General features: G+C 40.8%; 1 protein-coding gene across 1 annotated transcript in view; it reads right to left on the reverse strand.

Moving 5' to 3' along the window:
• The window catches only part of hk2 (hexokinase 2), a 76,146-nt gene that overhangs the window by 7,877 nt on the left and 47,073 nt on the right, over nucleotides 1-21,196 (reverse strand). The window contains exon 16 of the mRNA XM_072432793.1: nucleotides 209-364. Coding sequence (XP_072288894.1) covers nucleotides 209-364 — 156 coding nt within the window. The remainder of the gene's footprint in view (nucleotides 1-208; nucleotides 365-21,196) is intronic.

The raw sequence follows: 21,196 nt of genomic DNA on the forward strand, positions 1-21,196 counted from the left end.
TAATTAAACATATAGGTCCATAGTTGGCTGGGTCGGTTATGTCCTGAAATTAAAGTCTTAAACTTTTAAAACTTTCAGGGTATGTCCTATTGAAAGCTTCCAGATTCCATTGCACTCTGACCACTCATGGAAATGACTGCGGTAGCACTGGATTTAAATGCTATGAAATAAGCTACTAACATTTCAACAATTCAAACATATTGTGTACCTTTCAATCTGAGCCAGAAACTTGGTCTCAAAGATGCCACGTGTCTTTAGCCGCTCCAAGACCTTTCCGCGGTACAGCAACCCTTTTGTTGTAAGCTCTATCAAAACATTCCTCACAATCTCTCCCAGGTACATGCCGCTGATCATCTTCTCATACCTGTGTGAAAGAATGACAAAATAGGTTTAAAGTTTGAGAAGGTTAAGAACAAACCATTTTCAGAGTTGCACTAGGTGGCCATTTCATGAGTTGGGATTGGTTTGGACATAATATAGAACTGACACAGTTTACCCACATAGCACACCAGAATGGGCCGGATCCATTATGTCTGGCACAGGTGGTTGACATCCAGCATTGCAAGTAGAATGTCAGTCAGAGGTGGGACAGGTTTGGCAATGAGTGTGTAGCTCAGATGCGACAATCCATGAGCAGCACTAATGAGGCACATTTAGAATCTCATTTTCTTGTCTTGTTTGACAAGTGTAGAGTTAAATATCCCCAATAAACAGCCAACAATGTTAGCCTACAACCTATGGTTATCTTCACCTTTGTTTCTATTATAGACTTATTAGGAAACAACACTGATCAGGGACCATGTACAGACCAAACTGCATGTTTTCAGAGACAGGCCCATAGCCTTTAAGACATAAAGAAATATTTATTTTTAGAATGTCAATGACAAATTAATTGCTAAAACATAATAATAAAATAATAAAATTTGGCTAAAAATATGCCTACAACAAGCCCTTTTTGCCTTAAAAATGCAGGGCTCCACTTCCTGTTCCATTAATTCCTTAAGGGGAATCAGCCAAGTCTCGCAAAAATAAATCAATAATTAACACAAAGTGGAGAGTGAGTTACAGATGGATAATCACAGAAAGCATGTTAAGACCATTACATACCATGTAAATACCTCACCTGGGGACATCTATGTGTTTATATGTCTCAACTAAGACTCCAGAGGTCAGTGTCTCCCAGTGGTTGGAAGACAACTGTGACATGTAACATCATGTCTTGATATATATATATATATATATATATATATATATATATATATATATATATATATATATATATATATATATATATATATATATATATATATATATATATATATATATATATATATATATATAGTTCAATATTGATTTTTAGGTCCACTATAAACCCTCTGACAGGACCACAGCATCAGACTTTGTTACTATAGAGACAAGTCCGCGTTGCACATCCATATGTCTGACGAAAGAGGTAGTCTTTCTGAGAAGGCGAAAAATACACTAAAGCATCTAATCCAGAGCTTTTCAACGTGTGGGGTGTGACCATTAGGAGGGGGGCGTAGAGGAGAGGAGCAGAGGGCACTGAGAGGGAGGCTGTTTGCAGAGCAAATGTCATTCATGGCAAGTTCATGGCTTCATGCACAAGCCAATGAAAGATTCAAAGAGTCAAAAGCGTATATCATTGACAATGACACTGGCACTAAAATGCATTTATACATTTATAGAAAATTAGGCAACTTCCTTTTAAGTTTTTCAAAATAAACAAATACAAAAACAAACAGAACATGACCAGATCTCCAACAGTTACTTGAACATGGTGTTACGAAGAAGAACATAATTCCCCCCAAACATTTAGAGGGAATTTCCACTTGGATAAAAAACTTATTCTCCCATTCATCGTCAGCCAAAACATAAATACCCTCTCTTTCCCATGTGTTTTTTTGCCGTTGGGTTAATTGTATTGATTTTGCCATATAATTTTTTCGACAAACAAACAAACAAACACATAAAACAAAAGACTAACAAAGGGGTTCATGCTAAAAGAAAAAAAGTGCACCGAACCAAAAACCCAATCACAAACATGATTGAGAAGTTGGGAGAAGACCATTCCTAATTAAGGGCCCGAGAACTGAACACACCGCCTCCCCTGACAACCACGTCCACCCCGCTGCCCTCCACATGTATTATTTAGTTTCAATTTTTTCACGAATCCACTCTCCCATATTTGGCACTCAAATGAGTGAATGCAACAAGTCAAAGAGTTTATGCACTAAAGCAAACAGCCAACATGGAGCACAATGTCTGATGTCAAAAACAAACATTTCACATCACAATCATCAGTCTCTTCAAATCAACAGAAATGTATCACAATGTGACCACAGTGTGAACTAACATACCCCATGCTGGTAGCTCCATCTCTTATCGCTGTTTAGTTCTCTGTGTTTTGCATTTTCTTCTGTTTTCATTTACTCTCCTGGTATTCTGAGCATGTACTTTTTACCTTCGAAAGTTACCAGAAGGGTCCCTGGGAATGAAAACCAGTCCAAGCCTTCTCTTTCTGAATTCTTCACAAATGTGACGAAACTCTTCTCGCTGCTGACGCATCTCATATGGAACGTCCATGGCGAAGAAGACTCATTTGCCTTTGTACTGCAGGTCTCCTTTAGCCTTTGCCGCCTTTAATTCAGGTATTTGTATGGTAAAAAATAAATTAAATAATTTTCTATTGTAGTTATAATACCAATATAATATCTCGAGGATGTGGGGGCCATAGATAATTTCTCTATCCTCTAAGAGGGGGCACACCAGAAAAAGATTTAGAGGCACTGGTCTCATCATTAGAAACAGGAACAGAGCTACAAACAAAGACTAGTCTTTAAAAGCTAGTTTTTTAAGTCGGTTTGTGAACTTTAAATATAGTTGTGACACAATTTTTTATTTTATTGGTCAATCACTGCTTTCCCTGACTGTGCGCCACTACTGTGCATGTTTTAAATGCATTTAATTGGATTGTCATGTGTGTCCATATATATATATAGATGCTTTGGTATCTATCAGCCTAAAGATCTGTAAATAGGAGCAGTTGGCACAGGTCCCGGTTCACCACTGGTAATACCGTATTATTAGGGGGCAGTAAGGTATGGCAAGTTTATTTGTAGAGCACAATTTGTACACAAGGCAATTCAAAGTGCTACATATAGCAGGAGAAAATGCATTAAAATCACAAAACAGTTAAAAATATGAAAGAGAAGAGTGTAAATAAAATCCTTTCAGTCATATGCACAGCTAAACAAAATCATTTTTAGCCTGGATTTTAACCTTGTTAGAGTAGAGGCCTGTCTCACATGTTCAGATTTTATCTGCATAAAAATGAAACGCGGTTTCCCCATATTTAGTGCAGACGAAAATACGAAATGAAAAAATGTATTGCCCAACTCTGATAGTTCAAATAATTACCGGTAATGGCATTGTAGGTAAATAAATTGAATTGAATTCACAAACATAGGAACTTACTTTGATGATTCAGTGCAACATAAAACAACAAACAACTGAAATAAATACAAGATTCAAAATAAATGAACAAATAAATACATGAATAAATAGATAAAACATAAATATTTATTTAATAAAAAGAAGAACCTGTTACCATCCACCTATTTTCGCCCTGTGCACAATGGTTGGACATACCCAAATGGCATTGCTTATTAAAAGAGGATCTTATGTTCCACATGCAAGTGTGATGCATCATTAGAAAGCTTAGGCCTTCTAGTTTCTGCAGATGAACACTGTCAGGGCTTCAGAACTTACACTACAGAAGCCCAAACATAAACAAAACATCCTTTTTTAGTCTGAATATTGTTAATTTGTAATGGTCCTAGGCATGACATACTTCATTGTGTGCATATGCTGTTCACTGTACATTATGTTTATCTTGTTGACAACAACTGTGTAAAGTTTCAGATCTCTAGGAACAGGCATTTTGGTGCTGTTGACCTTTTTGTATCAAAAAGTATATTCGGAACAAGTGATCCAAATATGTGCCAACTGTGCCAAACTGTTTTATTACAATTTTAGCTCCTCTATGATCATAAAACATACATTTTGATGTTTTGTAGGCCACTAATAGCAATTATAACTGCTAAAAACAATATATGTGAAAATGTGTAAATATGAGTTTACCCATGAATTTCCCATATAGAGGTTAAAAAAAAAAAAAAAAAAAAAAAAAATTACAATATTTTTATTTTATTTTTGTATTGGTATAATAATACATATATCTAACAAAATGCACGTCCAAAAGGCTAATAAAATCAGAAAACAAAATCCTGCCGAGAAATCTGGCTCTTTACAGCCTTCCCGGAGCCTTACGCACGATAATACAGAAGATTCTGTGTCAATAAGACCTTTGTCCCGCGCACCATTCTAAAGCTATTCTTATTGGCTAGAATAATATGTCAATCAAAGTCTGCTACGTCACTTGCATGCGGCGCAATTTAGATGTAAACAGACTAATCCATGTGCGTCGCAAGGGGCGCATTTTTTTTTTGCGGAGGCTGTAGCAAACAAAACCCGTGGACAGAAAAAATCGTGGATGGTCTCATTCTGTAGGTAACAGCCTGAAGAACAGAAGGATACCCAACATTATTTTATAGGTCAAACAGGTCATTTGTTATGGACGGAGAAATGTGCCGGACAAGCGCATTCTCGCGAGGAACGAAGAAAAGTTTGTTTACTTGACAATATCTCGAAATCGGATAACTTCAGGAAAAATACAAGTGGATATTGTTTTTCAATGATTCCTTACGGACAGACTGAGTACAAGGATGTACAGAATTAAAGCCGTTTCGTCCGTCATAAACAGCAAACAGGTAGGACATGCGTTTGTAAAAGTTTAGACTTTCTCACAAACTATTGGCAATTGCTTCTTGGGGCATATTATTCAATGGAATCAATGACATATTCGTTTTGTTGAGAAAATAAGCTTTAAAATTATATATGGCTTGCTGGTATTGACCACGGAAATAAAAGTGATGTAAGAGAATATTTGAGATATAGAAAATGCTCGCCGGCGGACAGGTGGGTGGTAACAGGTTAAGAATCCAGACTCATGTGATTATATATATATATATATATATATATATATAGTAAAACGCAAACAGGTTACGCAATCACAACTACGAAATAATACTACCAAAAAATGTATTTAGATACGCAGCTATATTGAGCCATGGTAAGTCACATGTCTCAACAGGAGGGATGGTATCTACAATAAAGAAGACATATACTACGTATGGATTCAATAATTACTCAAAATTTTAATTTGCTGTTTAATTTGTGCAAAACACAACTCACAAGGAAATCTAAGGCCAAAAAGAGGAAAATTTCCTCCACCTACCTACCCATTCCAGGAAATTCAAATGGACTATGTACACAACTAAATAACAGTGAAGGAATAAAATATGCTTTAGTGATAATAGATGTATTCTGTAATGGACAGAAATATTTCCAACAAAAAAAACAGACGCTTTAACGGTAGCAGAAGCAATATGCAAAGACATAATCCCAAGATATGGAATTCCTGAAATTATAAGATCTGATAATGGTACACATTGACTAATGACAATCCAAGCAAAAACTGCTCAAAATGGGACAAAATTCACCCGCTGACCTCCCCAGAAAAGATAAAACCGCTGTTTGACAATATATATATTGAATGGATCAAAAGCACCAGTTGGGAGATATACCAGTTTATCTAATAATAATAATAATATAATAATAATAACTTTTATTTATATAGCGCTTTTTAGTGACCCAAAGACGCTGAACATAATAAAAAAGGGGGGTATTTACAGACAGGGGGGACAACACGTACAATACACATTAATATACAGATAAAATGAACAAGACAGAAGAAGTAGAGAGAAAAAGATGGGGATGTAACAGGGGGTAGAAGTGTAGGCAATGGGGTAGAGGAGGCTAGGGGTAGGGGAGGTCATCTGTGCCAGAAGGACATCACCGCATCACAGGTTTTCACCAAAATCCAGAGCTGACGTATGGTGGTGGTGCGGTGCAGATAAAATATATGACAGACTGCCTAGAAACACAACTGGAACGTGTGCACTGATATCATTGTTGTTACCGATATCAGTTATCCCATCCTCGGCTGCAGAAATATGGGAGATGCATCAAAATTTCATTCCTGAAACTTGGAAGAGAGAGAGAAGATCAGTATCTTACATGCCATGGCACAGCGACGATGATCCAACTTATATAGACGCAATAGGTGTTCCTCGAGGTGTCCCAGATGAATATAAATTAGCTGATCAAGTAACGGCAGGATTTGAGAATATTCCTATAATATCGGCTCTATTTCCTATAACTCCTAACAAGAATGTTGATAGAATAAACTTCATCCATTACAACGTGCAAAAGCTGGGAAACTACACCGAAGCCAGTCTACAGGCTGTACATGAACAGTTAGCCGCCACTTCCCTGATGGCTTTTCAGAACAGAATAGCGCTCGATATGATCCTAGCGGAAAGGTATGGGGTGTGCGCTTTATTCAATACCAAGTGCTGTACGTTTATCCCAAACAACACTGCTCCAAGGGGAAAACTCACACAGGCACTTGACGGTCTGCGTACAATGAACAGACGCATGAAAGACCAATCTGGAATTGATTCATCAATGTGGGATGGTTGGCTGAACGTGTTCGGAAGATGGAAAAGTGTAATAACTTCTCTGCTTTTGTCTGTCGCTATATTTGCGGCCCTGCTCACCTTGTGTGGATGTTGTTGCATTCCGTGTATTCGAGCCTTGCTAAATAGATTAATCACCACTGCTATCACTCCTGACCCCACAAGTGGGCAGGCGTTGATGCCTTTGCTAGCAGGTGACATTGAGGGCCTCGAGGAGGACCTCATTGCCATGTTTGAAGAAGAAAACTCTCCTTCAGTCTAAAACTAACGTAACCTCTGGGTGTAAGACATGATGATTCTGTAACCGAAAATCCTAACAAGAAGTGGTTAATAGATGAGCAAAATAATATCGATAAACAGGAGGGAAATGTTAGAAAAATGTATATAATTATCTTCTATTATTTTACTCTTATTATACTGTGTCGTGAAATGAACTGTATTAATGATGTGTTTTTTGAGAAACAGAGTTGTCTCCAGTAACGCTCAAGGTCGACCTGCCCTGAGTGATGTGAACATCTGCAGCGGAATCACGGTTTTAGGAGTGAACGGGAAACGGGAATCCCAAGTTTCACTCCCTTTCCCTTTTGCTCATTATATGTCTGATGTCTTTTATTTTTAATCTTATGTTCCAAGTTGCCTTAGCGTTTATCCCCCCTCCCCTCAGGCTCGGGCAACTTGTTTTATGTAACTATGGGCGTGAAGAAGTTTCAATAAATGCGGTGAGAACGGCCAAAGGAGCTCAGAACGAGCAGGGATCTGACCCTGGTCGCTTATTGTGACTGAGTCGTTTATCCTTGACCGTTCTCCTCGCGAGTAAAATATATTAATCTGTCTTGTCTTCCTTTCCTTGTTTACAGTGTTTTAATTACTGTTGGGTCATCAGCCCCAACAGTAGGGGACCCATATGTCCCAAAAGACCTTTGAAAGACAGCACCTTTTTACAGCTCAACACACTGTTGCAGAAATCAAAGCATAGTGTTGGGTGTAAAGGAACGACCCCCCCACGGACAGGACACCGTCTTCCCCCTGAATCTGATAAGAGACATTGCTCAGGATTAAGTTTCTTAATGACTATATTTCACATCTAAACCGACTTAATGCTGACTGTGTGATCTGAGTTAAATTTGCCCAAACTGAGAATAACTTGATCAAGAGTTAAAGCCACTCCCACTAAGGCCACTCCTCCCAGGTCAATAAAAGAGTAGACTCAGTTCTGCTCCCTCACTTCCTCCCGTCGGCACGTGACCTGCCAGGACGACACACCAGGTCGGGGACCCCCGCAGGGGCCCCTCCCCCACCAGGGAGGCTGTATTGTCTTACAAACTCTGCTTTCACCAAACAAACTGAACATCTTCATCGAAAAATGCACAATTCAACGGACCCGGGACTCATCAAACTCTTCGAATGCTAAATCTGCTCAAGCATCAGCGTCCCGGACAGCTCCAAGGACGCAAAGACGTGGGAGGCCTTGCTCCACATCTTCCTTGGACACGTGAGACCTGAGAGTGGCTGATATTTACAGAGTGGCATTAAAGTCAGGTCCCCTTGAATTATTCCCCAAAACCAATCAAAACCTAATTCTTAATACCAGCATTTCTTTTAACTAAGTTGAGCCCAGGCACAGCCTGTAAACCAAATGTGTCATTAACCTGTTACCACCCACCTGCTCGCCGGCGAGCATTTTCTATATCTCAAATATTCTCTTACATCATCACTTTTATTTCCGTGGTCAATACCAGCAAGCCGTACACCATTTTAAAGCTTATTTTCGCAAAACAAAACGAATAATGTCATTGATTTACATTGAATAGTATGCCCCAAGAAGCAATTGTCAATAGTTTGTGAGAAAGTCTCAACTTTTACAAACGCATGTACTACCTGTTTGCTGTTTATGACGGACGAAAAGGCTTTAATTCTGTACATCCTTGTACTAGTCTGTCCGTCTGTTCGTAAGGAATCATTGAAAAACAATATCCACTTGTATGTTTCCTGAAGTTATCCGATTTCGAGATATTGTCAAGTAAACAAACTTTTCTTCGTCCATAACAAATGACCTGTTTAACTTATAAGATAATGTTTGGCATCGATCTTTTTCTTCAGACTGTTACCTACAGAATGAGACCATCCACGGTCTCCAATCCAATTTTTCACGGTTTTGTTTGCTGCAGCCTCCGCAAAAATAAATGCGCCGCTTGCGACGCACATGGATTCCTCTGTTTACATCTAAATAGCGCCGCATGCTAGTGACGTAGCAGACTTTGATTGACATATTATTCTAGCCAATAAGAATAACTTTAGAATGGTGGGCGGGACAAAGGTCTTATTGACACAGAATCTTCTGTATTATCGTGCGTAAGGCTCCGGGAAGGCTGTAAAGAGCCAGATTTCTCGGCAGGATTTTGCGCATAACGTTTTCTGATTTTATTAGCCTTTTGGACGTGCATTTTGTTAGATATATGTATTATGATACCAATACAAAAATAAAATAAAAATATTAGTTTTTTTTTTTAAACCTCTATATGGGAAATTCATGGGTAAACTTATATTTACACATTTTCACAAATATTGTTTTTAGCAGTTATAATAGGTATCAGGACCATTACAAATTGACAATATTCAGGCGAGACTAAAAAAGGATTTTTTGTTTATGTTTGGGCTTCTGTAGTGTAAGTTCTGAAGCCCTGACAGTGTTCATCTGCAGAAACTAGAAGGCCTAAGCTTTCTAAGGATGCATCACACTTGCATGTGGAACATAAGATCCTCTTTTAATAAGCAATGCCATTTGGGTATGTCCAACCATTGTGCACAGGGTGAAATAGGTGGATGGTAACAGGTTAATTGATTTTATATCTTTGTTTATTAAACCACACAAAATCATCCTGGTTTATAGAGCCTTTGTATTGATCTTTATAGAATTATGATTGTCGGTCAATTTCGCTGGGCCGGCTAAAAGCCCTTTCCATTAGTACTACAGTACTTTGCTCCACTAGGCGTAATACATCTCTGCTGTCACGCATTCCCACTCGGCGCTACCACCTCCGACCCCAAAACTTTTTCAGTACCCTCTTCACCCTGGGCCAAGTCGAGCCATGCACATGTACTTAATGTGACCGATGTTCCCTCTAATTCTTCATGTGTCTGAGCAAACACACAAACTCCTTGAGCAATCCCTTGGACCATTGTGAGCAACATCAGACGTGTGCACTATGGTCACGCCAGCATCCAACTTACATGGCTTATCAAAATAATCAAATTGCAGTAATAATTTAAAAATCTAAAATAAAAACAAAAACAAAAAACTCTTCCCTCGTTGTACCTATTTAGATGAGCTCAATGGTAACACTCAGGGGCGGGGCTTGAAACATTGAGAAAGTTACTTTCCTTTGGCTTACGTAAAGAGGTTTGTGAAGAAGAAAACAGCATTTACAGGTAAGATTACACTTTGGCACTACTTGCCTCCTCCTCTTCTCCTCTCTATCCTCCTCCTTTGAGCCTGTGCGTTCCGTGGCTCCACTTTCAGCTTACGCTCCGCGGCCACTTTGCGCGCCAGCTCTGTCAGCGGTACGGGCCTCACTCTGCTCTGTATAAACTCATAAAGCAGCGGGCATAAAACAACTGTACCCATGCGTCATACGTCATACTCCATACGTCTTGTTAACACACTGGCCTCTGTTCATACACACACATGTACGCACACACATCCAGTGACCCGCTTAGCGCCTGAAGACATTTAATAATAATCACGGTAATAGAAAATATGTTTAGTCTTGACATCCCTTTTGTAATGTCTGTTTTTGTTAATTCATTTTCAATTTGTACTCAGTGCAAATTTTCTGTGCACGGAGCAGTGCACAATTGCTATTGTGATGTCCACAGACCGTTAACAGCTGGTAGGGTGAAAGACTCCAATGAAATGTTGTTTTTTTAAATGCTTACTACAATCATACATGTTGAAATTAATTTGTGTTAAAAGTCTGCATCTGAATCTGTGGCGCCTCAGAATATGTGGTTCACAGAGCGCATGGAACTACTTGTGGCTTGTTTTCATGCTGCGCCTGCAGCAACTAAAGATCAACAGAGGAAAAAGCCGTCTGTTTTAAACTCTCACGTGTCTATGGAACGGAGTTTTATTGTGTGGAAGAGCACTGAGGAGCGCAATGATTAAACTAAATTCGCCCAGAGGTTTAAAGGTTGATCAGAGTCTCATTTCCTCGTGGTGTGGACAGCCGAGTAGTTCTCCCACATGTCAGTTATTCCCTGCGTGCTGCGTGCTGCGTGCACACCTGCAGCCACGTTCCCAGGATATCAGCACGTTTTCCTGGCTGCGCATGGGGGTGATATGCCGGTGTGTGTTTAGCGAAGCTAGCAGCGAGTTCCTTCAGCATAGCTCCAAAATGGCTGAGGGACGACAGAGTGTGATAAAATGTGAATATATGAGTATATTTCTGTGATGTATTTTATCTGCATAATAGTGATATTTTATCTGCATCATTAGTCTAAGAGAAGAACGGGTGTTTGACAAACTGCATTTGTGAAGGGGTCGTAAAGATGGTCCAAAGGATGTTTACCCTGGGGGGGTGATAACCCAGAGGAGTCTGGGTAGTGTTTACCCAAGGCTTGATCTCTACGGAAAAATACCAAGTGCCTTGATGTGAGGCTGACCAATGAGAAATGTGACCCGCCTATTCCAGAATATCTAATAAAACCAACCAGCATGGGAAAAAACAGGGTGAGACGCGGGGGTGAGACGCAGGAGGGTCAGCCAGGCTCCTTACAACGGCCTGGCTGACACAGTCCCCGCGTTTTCTCCCATGCATGCCATACAAATGTCTGATATTTTTGTGTCGTTTCATATTCTAAGTTGAATTGTGTTCTCTATGTGTTAAGGAATAGCATCTGGTGTATGTCTAATTCCCTGACATTTTCTGGTCCTATCGAGCCGGACGACAAGCTGCCCTTCGCGGAGATTGACGGGTGAATCGGTGAAGTCTGTGCACAGCAGAAAGAAGTCCACTTTTCCCGTGGCCGCCCATCGCACCTCAGTCTCCGCGAGGAGAGCGCGTCGTTTCGAAGCAGCAGGAGAACACAGGCGACAAAGAAGGTCAGACAAAATTTTGTGTGTGAAAAAGAGTTAGCCATAAAACGTTTTTATGCATTAGTTTGATATTTACTGGAAAAATATTGTAGGCTTATGGACGAGATAAGTTTCTCACATAAAGCAAGGCAGTTAGGTATTACTGAGGAAATACCCAGTTTCATATTACTGAGGAAATACGCAGTTTAGGTATTACTGAGGAAATACCCAGTTTAGGTATTACTGAGGAAATACCCAGTTTAATATTACTGAGGAAATATGTGTGAATGTAAGCGCTGTGCACGAGCGAAGTAAGTAAGAGAGAAGTGTGAATGTGTGAATGAGGATTAATAAGTGATTCACTAACGAGTGTAAGAATCACAATTAATCATACAAGGGTCACAAGGCGTTATTCTGAGAGATCTAAAATTTGCAGTTATGGGTGAATCTTAAACACCACGTTTATGTTCGGAGGAATCTAATAAGGAATTTCTCTAGAAGCTTGACATTGACCGTGACTGTAAAGCAAGTAGCATTTCTCTCAGACGACCGAGACCAAATAATGCCAAAATTATCACCCCAAACTGTAAAAAGACAAAGGAAAAGTCATAAGAGGATTTTGGAGGGAGACTTCCAGCATGCTCAGATGACGTGGCAGAGAGGGGGAGATAAGGGGGATCAACAAGACAGGAGAATGGGAAGAAAGCAGCTCAGAGGACGCTCTGAACTGATGAAATTAGTAAAACTAAACTCAGCTGGTTTTAAATTTTAGTTATTGAGAGCTCTGTAGAACAAATTTTAAGGGTTTTGTTTGATTGACAACAATCAATTATAAAGATTGTATTAAACTTGATAGGAGATGAAGATGAATTCAGATTTTTATAGATGGCCAATATTTTTGGGGAATGTGATCACAGACAGGACACTTCCTGTCCCCGACATAGAAGACAAAAGTCGTGTTTTTTGAGTGCACAGAACAAACCTACGTTTTGTTTTGTTTTATTATTGGACTTGACGAAAATTATCTTTTTGGACTTAATGCATGACTAGATGAAAGTACAGGGCGAAAAGACAGAAGTGTTTTTAAATTTAGGATCAAATACAGGCACAGGCCTGGAAGTGATAATGTGGGTAAATGAATGACTACTGATGTTTTTGGACATAGGAGTAGAACGGGCAGTAAGTAAAGTGATAGTAAAAGTTATATCAGTAACTTATTTATTTGTATTATCATGAGGAAACCTCGTATTGCGATGTAGACGTAAGTGAGGGAATAAGTTAAATAGTGACGTCCAATGCCCACCCAGGAAAGACATGAATGGGTCATTAACTAAAGGCAAACGACACCAAGTCATAAAAGATAGTCAGAGATAAGGGGCTATTGACTGGCAAATAATCTGGAGAGGACTCAGGATGGAGCAGATGTTGTTATCTTTACGGATCACATGGACACTAACAGCAACACCTCAGGGGGAGGGTTGAATGATGATGATGAATAGGAAAAGTAACATTAACAGGGAAAGAATTTGAGTTTTGAATTTGAAATACCTGAAGGATTGTTGAGATTCAATCAAGAATTGAATAGATTTAAATTAGACAATATCATCTAAATTTAGACGCTATAGATGTTATGAAAACCAGTGATAATAGGACTTAAACATTATAGGACTCAGGACGGAGGCAAGAGATGGTTAGACTGATAAAATGATGTGCCTTATGTACAAGGGGAAGGTTTAGAATAATTTTGATTGTTATACACATATAGACTTGCTAGAACAAACTAATACACAATGTTTGTAAAGCACCACATGAGCAGGTGTGAGAGATTGAGTTTGAAACTCACCTGAAGCACATATAGAAGATTAGGACATATTACATTAGATGGGTGATTTTATTCAGGCCACACCCACAGAGGAGATGTGAAATTTGATGTTAATACTCTAAGTTGTGAACTGACCCTTATGGCCAGCTCAACGGGGGAATTATTGAGATAATTATTATTGTTTGATGTATTTGAATCACACACACACACACATACATACATACATACATACATACATATGCGCGCACACACGTGGACACCAGACTTTTAGAGGTTGAAACATTTAGAGTTTGAGACTTTTAGAGTTTGAAACATTTAGAGTTTGAAACATTTAGAGTTTGAAACAAATGGTGGTAAAACAGATAGGTTTGGCAGTGTCGGATTACAGACACACAGGGTGGGGGCCCAGCGCCGTGGAAGGGGGGGCTCAGCCAGGGATGTGACCACTGAACTGTGAAAGGTCAAGAGGTGACATTGCGGAGTGGAGTGACGGACGCAATTCCATCTCCTCCTTGATTACATCTTGGATTAGTGAACGTTGTAAACTATCTGGATTATTGAATTTTGTTTAAATGTAGAAGTTTGAGAAATGGGCAAGGCCATTTATCAAAAGGGGGATGTACGTGTAAACAAATATTCCGAATCAAAATGTAAACAAGAAAACTGTTTGAAATAGACTGAATTGTCGAAAAGACTTTGTTTATCACCGCAGCAGAGAACGTGTTGGAGATGTGGTGTTTACAGAGACGAGCCAGGTGGACGAGCAAAGTGGACGGAGCCACACCGTGTCGTCCTCACACCGACCATTGGAGGGACGAGAACATGGGTGCTCTCATGGGAAAGTGAGAGAAATGTCTGGACAACACAGCGGCAGATCCATAACATCGCAAACGCAGGACTTCGTTTGTATGAGTTTTGTCCAGAGTCTACGGTAGAGTACGATACTCTGCTACGATGAACGAGAGCCAGAGGCTACGGTGCGCAGAGTACCATACTCTGCGAAAAAGAATCAACAGTTATCATCATCACAGTGATGACGGTAATATGGGTGCTGAACACCTGTATTATGCACCGGACAATCGGGACAATCGGGACAATCGGGACAATCGGGACAATCGATCAACATACACAACTGTGTGTACCGGTAAATGGAAAATAAAGGGAAGAAAATAAGTGATCAACATGAAAGGTTATGAAATGTGTAATGTGAAATGTTTAATGTACAATGTATAATTGACATGACAGTAGCTGAAGAAACACAATGGCATATTATACAGCCACAGTTGTTTGCACTAACTAAGAGAGTTTTTTTTATCTGCTACAACATAACTACATGTAATGTTAATGAGAGTATGAATTGAGATGGGAAATGTACCAGTTCATATGTGTCATAGGTGTGACCGAAGCAAGCAGCGGAAGAAGGTCTCTTAAGAAACCAAGAGAGGACGTATGGTGATGTGGGGACACTTGTGGGACGTTGTGCCTATGTATCCCTTTTGTGGCCAGCCATGGTCATAACAAAGATCAGCATCACCCAGAACCATACCGCAGGGTCAAGGTCGAGAGGTTAGTGGACAATCTGGTTCCAGTAGCACCTGATACTACGTATTTGATTCTATTGGGGTGTCCAGAGAGGTCCCTGACGAGAACTGACTGACCAGAGAGCAGCGGGTTTGAGGGCCTTCCGCTTGTACTTCTATAAGATAAATTGTCTGTTTGTCAAATTACAGAAATTGACCAATCTGACTCAAAATTTAGGACAGTAATGCTGTAGAAATGTTGTGGGCCGAGAGAAAAGAAGTGTGTTCAATGTTGAGAACTGTGCATCACTTTTTGTGTGTAAAAGTGTCATTTTAACACCAATATGAAAGACATGTTGTAAACTGAAAATAATAATGTGTTTGGCATATGAGACAGTAGACTAATGCTTTGATAAACAGGAGGGAAATGTGATAAAATGTGAATATATGAGTATATTTCTGTGATGTATTTTATCTGCATAATAGTGATATTTTATCTGCATCATTAGACTAAGAGAAGAACGGGTGTTTGACAAACTGCATTTGTGAAGGGGTCGTAAAGATGGTCCAAAGGATGTTTACCCTAGGGGGGGTGATAACCCAGAGGAGTCTGGGTAATGTTTACCCAAGGCTTGATCTCTACGGAAAAATACCAAGTGCCTTGATGTGAGGCTGACCAATGAGAAATGTGACCCGCCTATTCCAGAATATCTAATAAAACCAACCAGCATGGGAAAAAACAGAGTGAGACGCGGGGGTGAGACGCAGGAGGGTCTGCCAGGCTCCTTACAACGGCTTGGCTGACACAGTCCCCGCGTTTTCTCCCATGCATGCCATACAAATGTCTGATATTTTTGTGTCGTTTCATATTCTAAGTTGAATTGTGTTCTCTATGTGTTAAGGAATAGCATCTGGTGTATGTCTAATTCCCTGACACAGAGAAAGACTGTTTGAGCTCAGAAGAGACGGAAATTTGCGGAGATGAGAGATGCGATGCAATCCGTCGCGCTAATAAACAAACGCACGTGTAGCAGCGGGGCTGTAGCATGCTCATGCACATGGTTTGATGGTAGGCGGCCTCTTGCAGTTTTTGTAGGTCAGGTTTTTTTCCCCCCTGACACCCCCTGATTTCTTACCTCTGCAAGAGGTGGCGAGCGACCCAATTGAACTGGAATCTGGCAGTGGCAGGCCGTGGGTCTGGGGCTTGGGCCTTCAATGAGGTCATACACAGTCCCACCCGAATAAATCCACCTCTTATTACCATCATTATGATGCCATGGCTCTAGACACTACATTTAGACAGAAACGCAGTTTTAACAGGTGTTGCCGCACCTTCTCTGTGCCGATGTCCGTGTGTTCTCCACATCGTTCTCCGTGAGTGCTTAACGCGGGTGTCCGCTCCGTGAGTGCTTAACGCGGGTGTCCGCTCCGTGAGTGCTTAACGCGGGTGTCCGCTCCGTGAGTGCTTAACGCGGGTGTCCGCTCCGCGCGTGCTTAACGCGGATGTCCGCTCCGCGCGTGCTTTCCGCTCCGCGCGTGCTTCACGCGGGTGTCCGCTCCGCGCGTTCTTCACGCGGGTGTCCGCTCCGCGCGTTCTTCACGCGGGTGTCCGCTCCGCGCGTGCTTAACACGGGTGTCCGCTCCGAGGGTTCTTCACGCGGGTGTCCGCTCCGCGCGTTCTTTAAGCGGGTGTCCGCTCCGCGCGTTCTTCGCGTTCTTCACGCGGGTGTCCGCTCCGCGCGTTCTTCGCGTTCTTCACGCGGGTGTCCGCTCCGCGCGTTCTTCACGCGGGTGTCCGCTCCGCGCGTTCTTCACGCGGGTGTCCGCTCCGTGCGTTCTTCACGCGGGTGTCCGTGCATTTTCCAGCAAATGTCCACGCGTTCTCCACGCCGTTCTCCGCTCGTTTTCACCGCGTTTTCAACGCGCCATGTCCAAACTCTGAAAGTGGGGAACAAACCCGCCTGTAACAGCGTCGGCGTAGGACGACCTCTCCTTACAATGTCTAACTTTTCTTGAAAAGTTCGTCTTGAGAAAGGCATTATAATTATATCGATATATTGTCCTCCTTCCACATTGTGGGTTGAAAAAACAGCTTAGTAATACACGGATTAATGTGTCTGTCAAATGCAGTTTCTTCCATCAGAGTTTGTGAGGTTTCGCATTGCCCCGCCCATTGGACCTGCTTCTCAATATTGATGATCCAATCAAAAGACGTGCGGTGATGCACCTGCTAGATGGCTCCTGAGCAACAGCAGCAGACGCATAAGAGCCAACTCTGAAGCTGATTAGTTGACACATCATTTTCATTTCCATTCGCTTTAAGCTACAAGCACAGCTATGTTGAGTATGAAGGCCTCTGCAGATTTTAGAACCCTGGCAACACATGATGGCTGAATATGATTGGATAAAAGATCTAACATAAAGACCAGCCTCCAAATCTCAACCTGGGGCAGAAGCAGTGCAACCAAGAGGAAAGCCATGAAATGAAGAGTATAACTCTTACTTTGGGGGATAATGTAATACATATTTGTGGGGGAAAAAAAAAAAAATATATATATATATATATATATATATATTATATATATTTTAATCATATTCTGATTATGTTTAGGCCAGCAGAGAAGGCCTTGCTTGCCCTGACGGCCCACCACTGGAATCTGGTAGGATCATTCTTTATTTTCCCCCCGGATACGGACACCCTAAGTTGGATTATTTTTTTGCCTTTCACTCGGAATATATAATTTCGAACTGAACAAACTGAACTTAAGACTTTAACACAAAGGAACTGAACTTTTGCTGGAAAAACCTTTTTGTAATTTATTTATATTAATACAATTTATAATTTAACGTCCTTCTGTGTTATTACTTTTTCATTCCCCACAAGCTCCTGTGGGCGATCTTAGTTTCATCTGACATTCACATGCGTTTCATACTTCTTGCTCATACTTAGCCTTATAAATACTAATTAATGCTCATACTCAGCCTAATAAATAAGCTCCTAAATTAGTGTTACAGCTGCATTTGCGAAAGCAAATCTACCCATACCGAAGCTAACTGCAATAGCCACGGATGGAGCGCCAGCCATGATCGGATCTGTGAACGGACTTGTGGGGCTGTGCAAAGCTGACCAAACGTTTCCAGAGTTTTGGAATTTCCACTGCATCATCCACAGGGAGCAACTCGCGTCTAAATCATTGAATCTCATCGCTGAGCTGGACCAAGGACTTCCAGGTGACCTGCCGCTGCACTGCACTGTGAGGTGGCTGTCAAAAGGCAAGGTGCTCGCTCGCTTCTTTGAGCTCTTGGATGCAATGAAACTGTTCATGGAAGAGAAGGACAAGGACTATGCCCAGCTCTCGGACGTGGAGTGGATTATGGATCTGGCCTTTTTGGTCGACATGCTGTGTCACTTGGACAGACTGAACCTGACCCTGCAGGGTAAGTTAAAAATGCTGCCTGACCTGGTGCAAAGTGTGTTTGCGTTTATCAACAAACTGAAGCTGTTCAAGGCGCATATTCAAAAGGGAGATTTAACGCATTTTCCCACTCTGCTAAAAGCCAGTGGGCAAGTCACCAGCGCCGAGCAAATAGCCAGATATGCAACACTGGTTGAAAACCTGCACGAAAACTTTGTCATCCGGTTCCGTGATCTACAACTGAAAAGGCCACAGATTACGTTCCTCGTCGACCCATTTAATGCGGAGACGGACTGTTTGAAAGCCCCGCTAGTCATAGATGAGGCTGCGGCTGAGTTGGAGATGATCGATCTTTGTGAGGAGGAATGCTTTAAGGGAAGAGACCATTGAGTTCTGGAAAAGTGTGCCAATGGAAAAATACCCCAATGTCAAACGGGCTGCTCTTAAGATACTGTCAATGTTTGGGTAGACATACGTCTGCGAGTCTATGTTTTCTACCCTGAAACACCTGAAATCAAAGCATCGATCTGTTCTGACTGACACCCATGTGAAAGAATTGCTTCGAGTGGCAACAACGGAATACAAGCCAGATTTGAAGAGGATTGTTCAAGGCAAGGAATGCCAGAAGTCGCACTAAGCAACATGCACAGTAAGTGGAAAACACTATTGTAAATTATTGTTTTTGTTTGTGGACTTTGTTGAACTGAGAGTTTGTATGTGTGAGACAGTGCACACAATGTTCATTGTTGAAAATGACTGGCTTGTGGTCTTAGTACTGTACGAGTCAATTTCTGTCATTATCATGTTGGTGTGTGACATGATATTGTTAATAATAATAATAATTTGGCTGAGCAGAGGTGTGTGTAAGAGGAAGGGATGGGGTGATGTTCATGTGTGCCATGTGTATGATGTGGCTCTTTGCGGTAACACAGTAAAAAATGTGGCTCTTAGTCTCTGACTGGTTGGCCACCCCTGCCCTAATATTTACAAGACAGACATTTCTAAGATTCTATCTGAAAAAAAATAATGCAAAGTTGTTTTTGTTTCTTTTGTAACTGTTAAGTTACAAACATAGATCCCTTCCCATTGCATCAGCAGTTCATTAAGTGTAAATTATCTTTAAGTCTTAATGTGGCATATACACTCACTATAGAGTTTTGGATTGGTGTGTCTGTCTATAGAAATGAAATAATTGTTCTTGAAGTTCTTGAAATTAAGAACAAGGTGTTATTTTTAGTAGAAGCTCCTTATATTTTATTTGCTTATTAAGATAAGCCTTTATTTGTCCCTCAGTGGGGAAATTCCAATGATGCGACACAAATTAGGTTCAGAAGTAAATAATAAAAAAAAACTTTAAAAAACACTCTTATAGAAAATCTCTTATAAAACTCTTAATAAAAAATAATAATAACAATAGTAACATTCTGATTTATAGCCGTTTATATGGACAGAGAATATTGCACCAAGATGATTAACATTATGTCCAAGTATTGCACATGAATATGACACATATTCATGTGCTGAATGAACACACAGAGCTGAGTGACACATGTTCAGGGCTAACAGTGTTTGTTGTAAAGTCTGACAGCAGCAGGAAGGAAACGTCTCCTTCACACAGCGAGGGTGGATCAGTCCGTCACTGAAGCTGCTCTCCAGAGCGGACAGAGTGTGCTGCAGGGGGTGACACTCATGGTCCAGCATGAACTATTACCATGAACTATATTACCATGAACTATAGCATTTATTCAAAATGCCCAAGGCCCAATGTGTGGCTCGCCGACCTATTTAACATAATATCAACAAAGAATTAGCCCTGGGTTGACAAAAGCAAAGCCCTGCCAATGTGCAAACATTGGCAAATGTGGACATTCTGACAAGAGCTTTAGGAAAAATCTGGCAGCAAGTCATGTCACTGAAGCCAAAGAGGAAGTAAGTCTGGGTGAATATATATCAACCATATTATGGCTGATATAGTGCATTTTTTTTAATTCACATTTCCCATCAAAAGTTTACAACTTACTTCAACCTTAGTTTTATTCATTTAAATTGTATCATTATAATTTTCATAAAATGAGAAAAAAAGACGGAGAATGTAAAACAGAACCACCCAAATATGTTGCTTCTCAGTAGAGCGCAATTTGTACTCAAGGCAATTCAAAGTGCTTCACACAACATGACAAAAATCATTAAAATCACAAGACAAAGACATAAAAGAGAAGAGTATGAATAAATTCCTTTCCGTCATATGCACAGCAAAACAAAAACAGTTTTTAGCTTTGAACATTGTCGGAATAGAGGCCTGTCTCACATCTTCAGGAAGACAGTTCCAGATTTTAGCTGTATAAAACTCAAACGCAGATTCCCCATGTTTAGTCCCGAGTCTGGCACCAGCAGGAGGCCGGTCCATGTTTAGTCCTGACTCTGGCACCAGCAGGAGGCCGGTCCATGTTTAGTCCTGACTCTGGCACCAGCAGGAGGCCGGTCCATGTTTAGTCCTGACACTGGCACCAGCAGGCAGTGTTGTACCTGAACGCGTTCATTGAACGAAAGTTCATGAACGCATTCTTAATTTTGGTGAACGTGAACTGAACGAACGGTATTACTGGTGAAGAACGAAACTGGTGTCTGTGAACGGCAAAATTTGTTCTTTTTATTTTCGTTCAATAAGGTGTCAGATTTCTAGA

Source organism: Eucyclogobius newberryi, unplaced genomic scaffold, assembly GCF_026437365.1.
Source record: "Eucyclogobius newberryi isolate DKJ021-1_F unplaced genomic scaffold, fEucNew1.0.hap1 SCAF_6, whole genome shotgun sequence".
Lineage (NCBI taxonomy): Eukaryota > Metazoa > Chordata > Actinopteri > Gobiiformes > Gobiidae > Eucyclogobius > Eucyclogobius newberryi.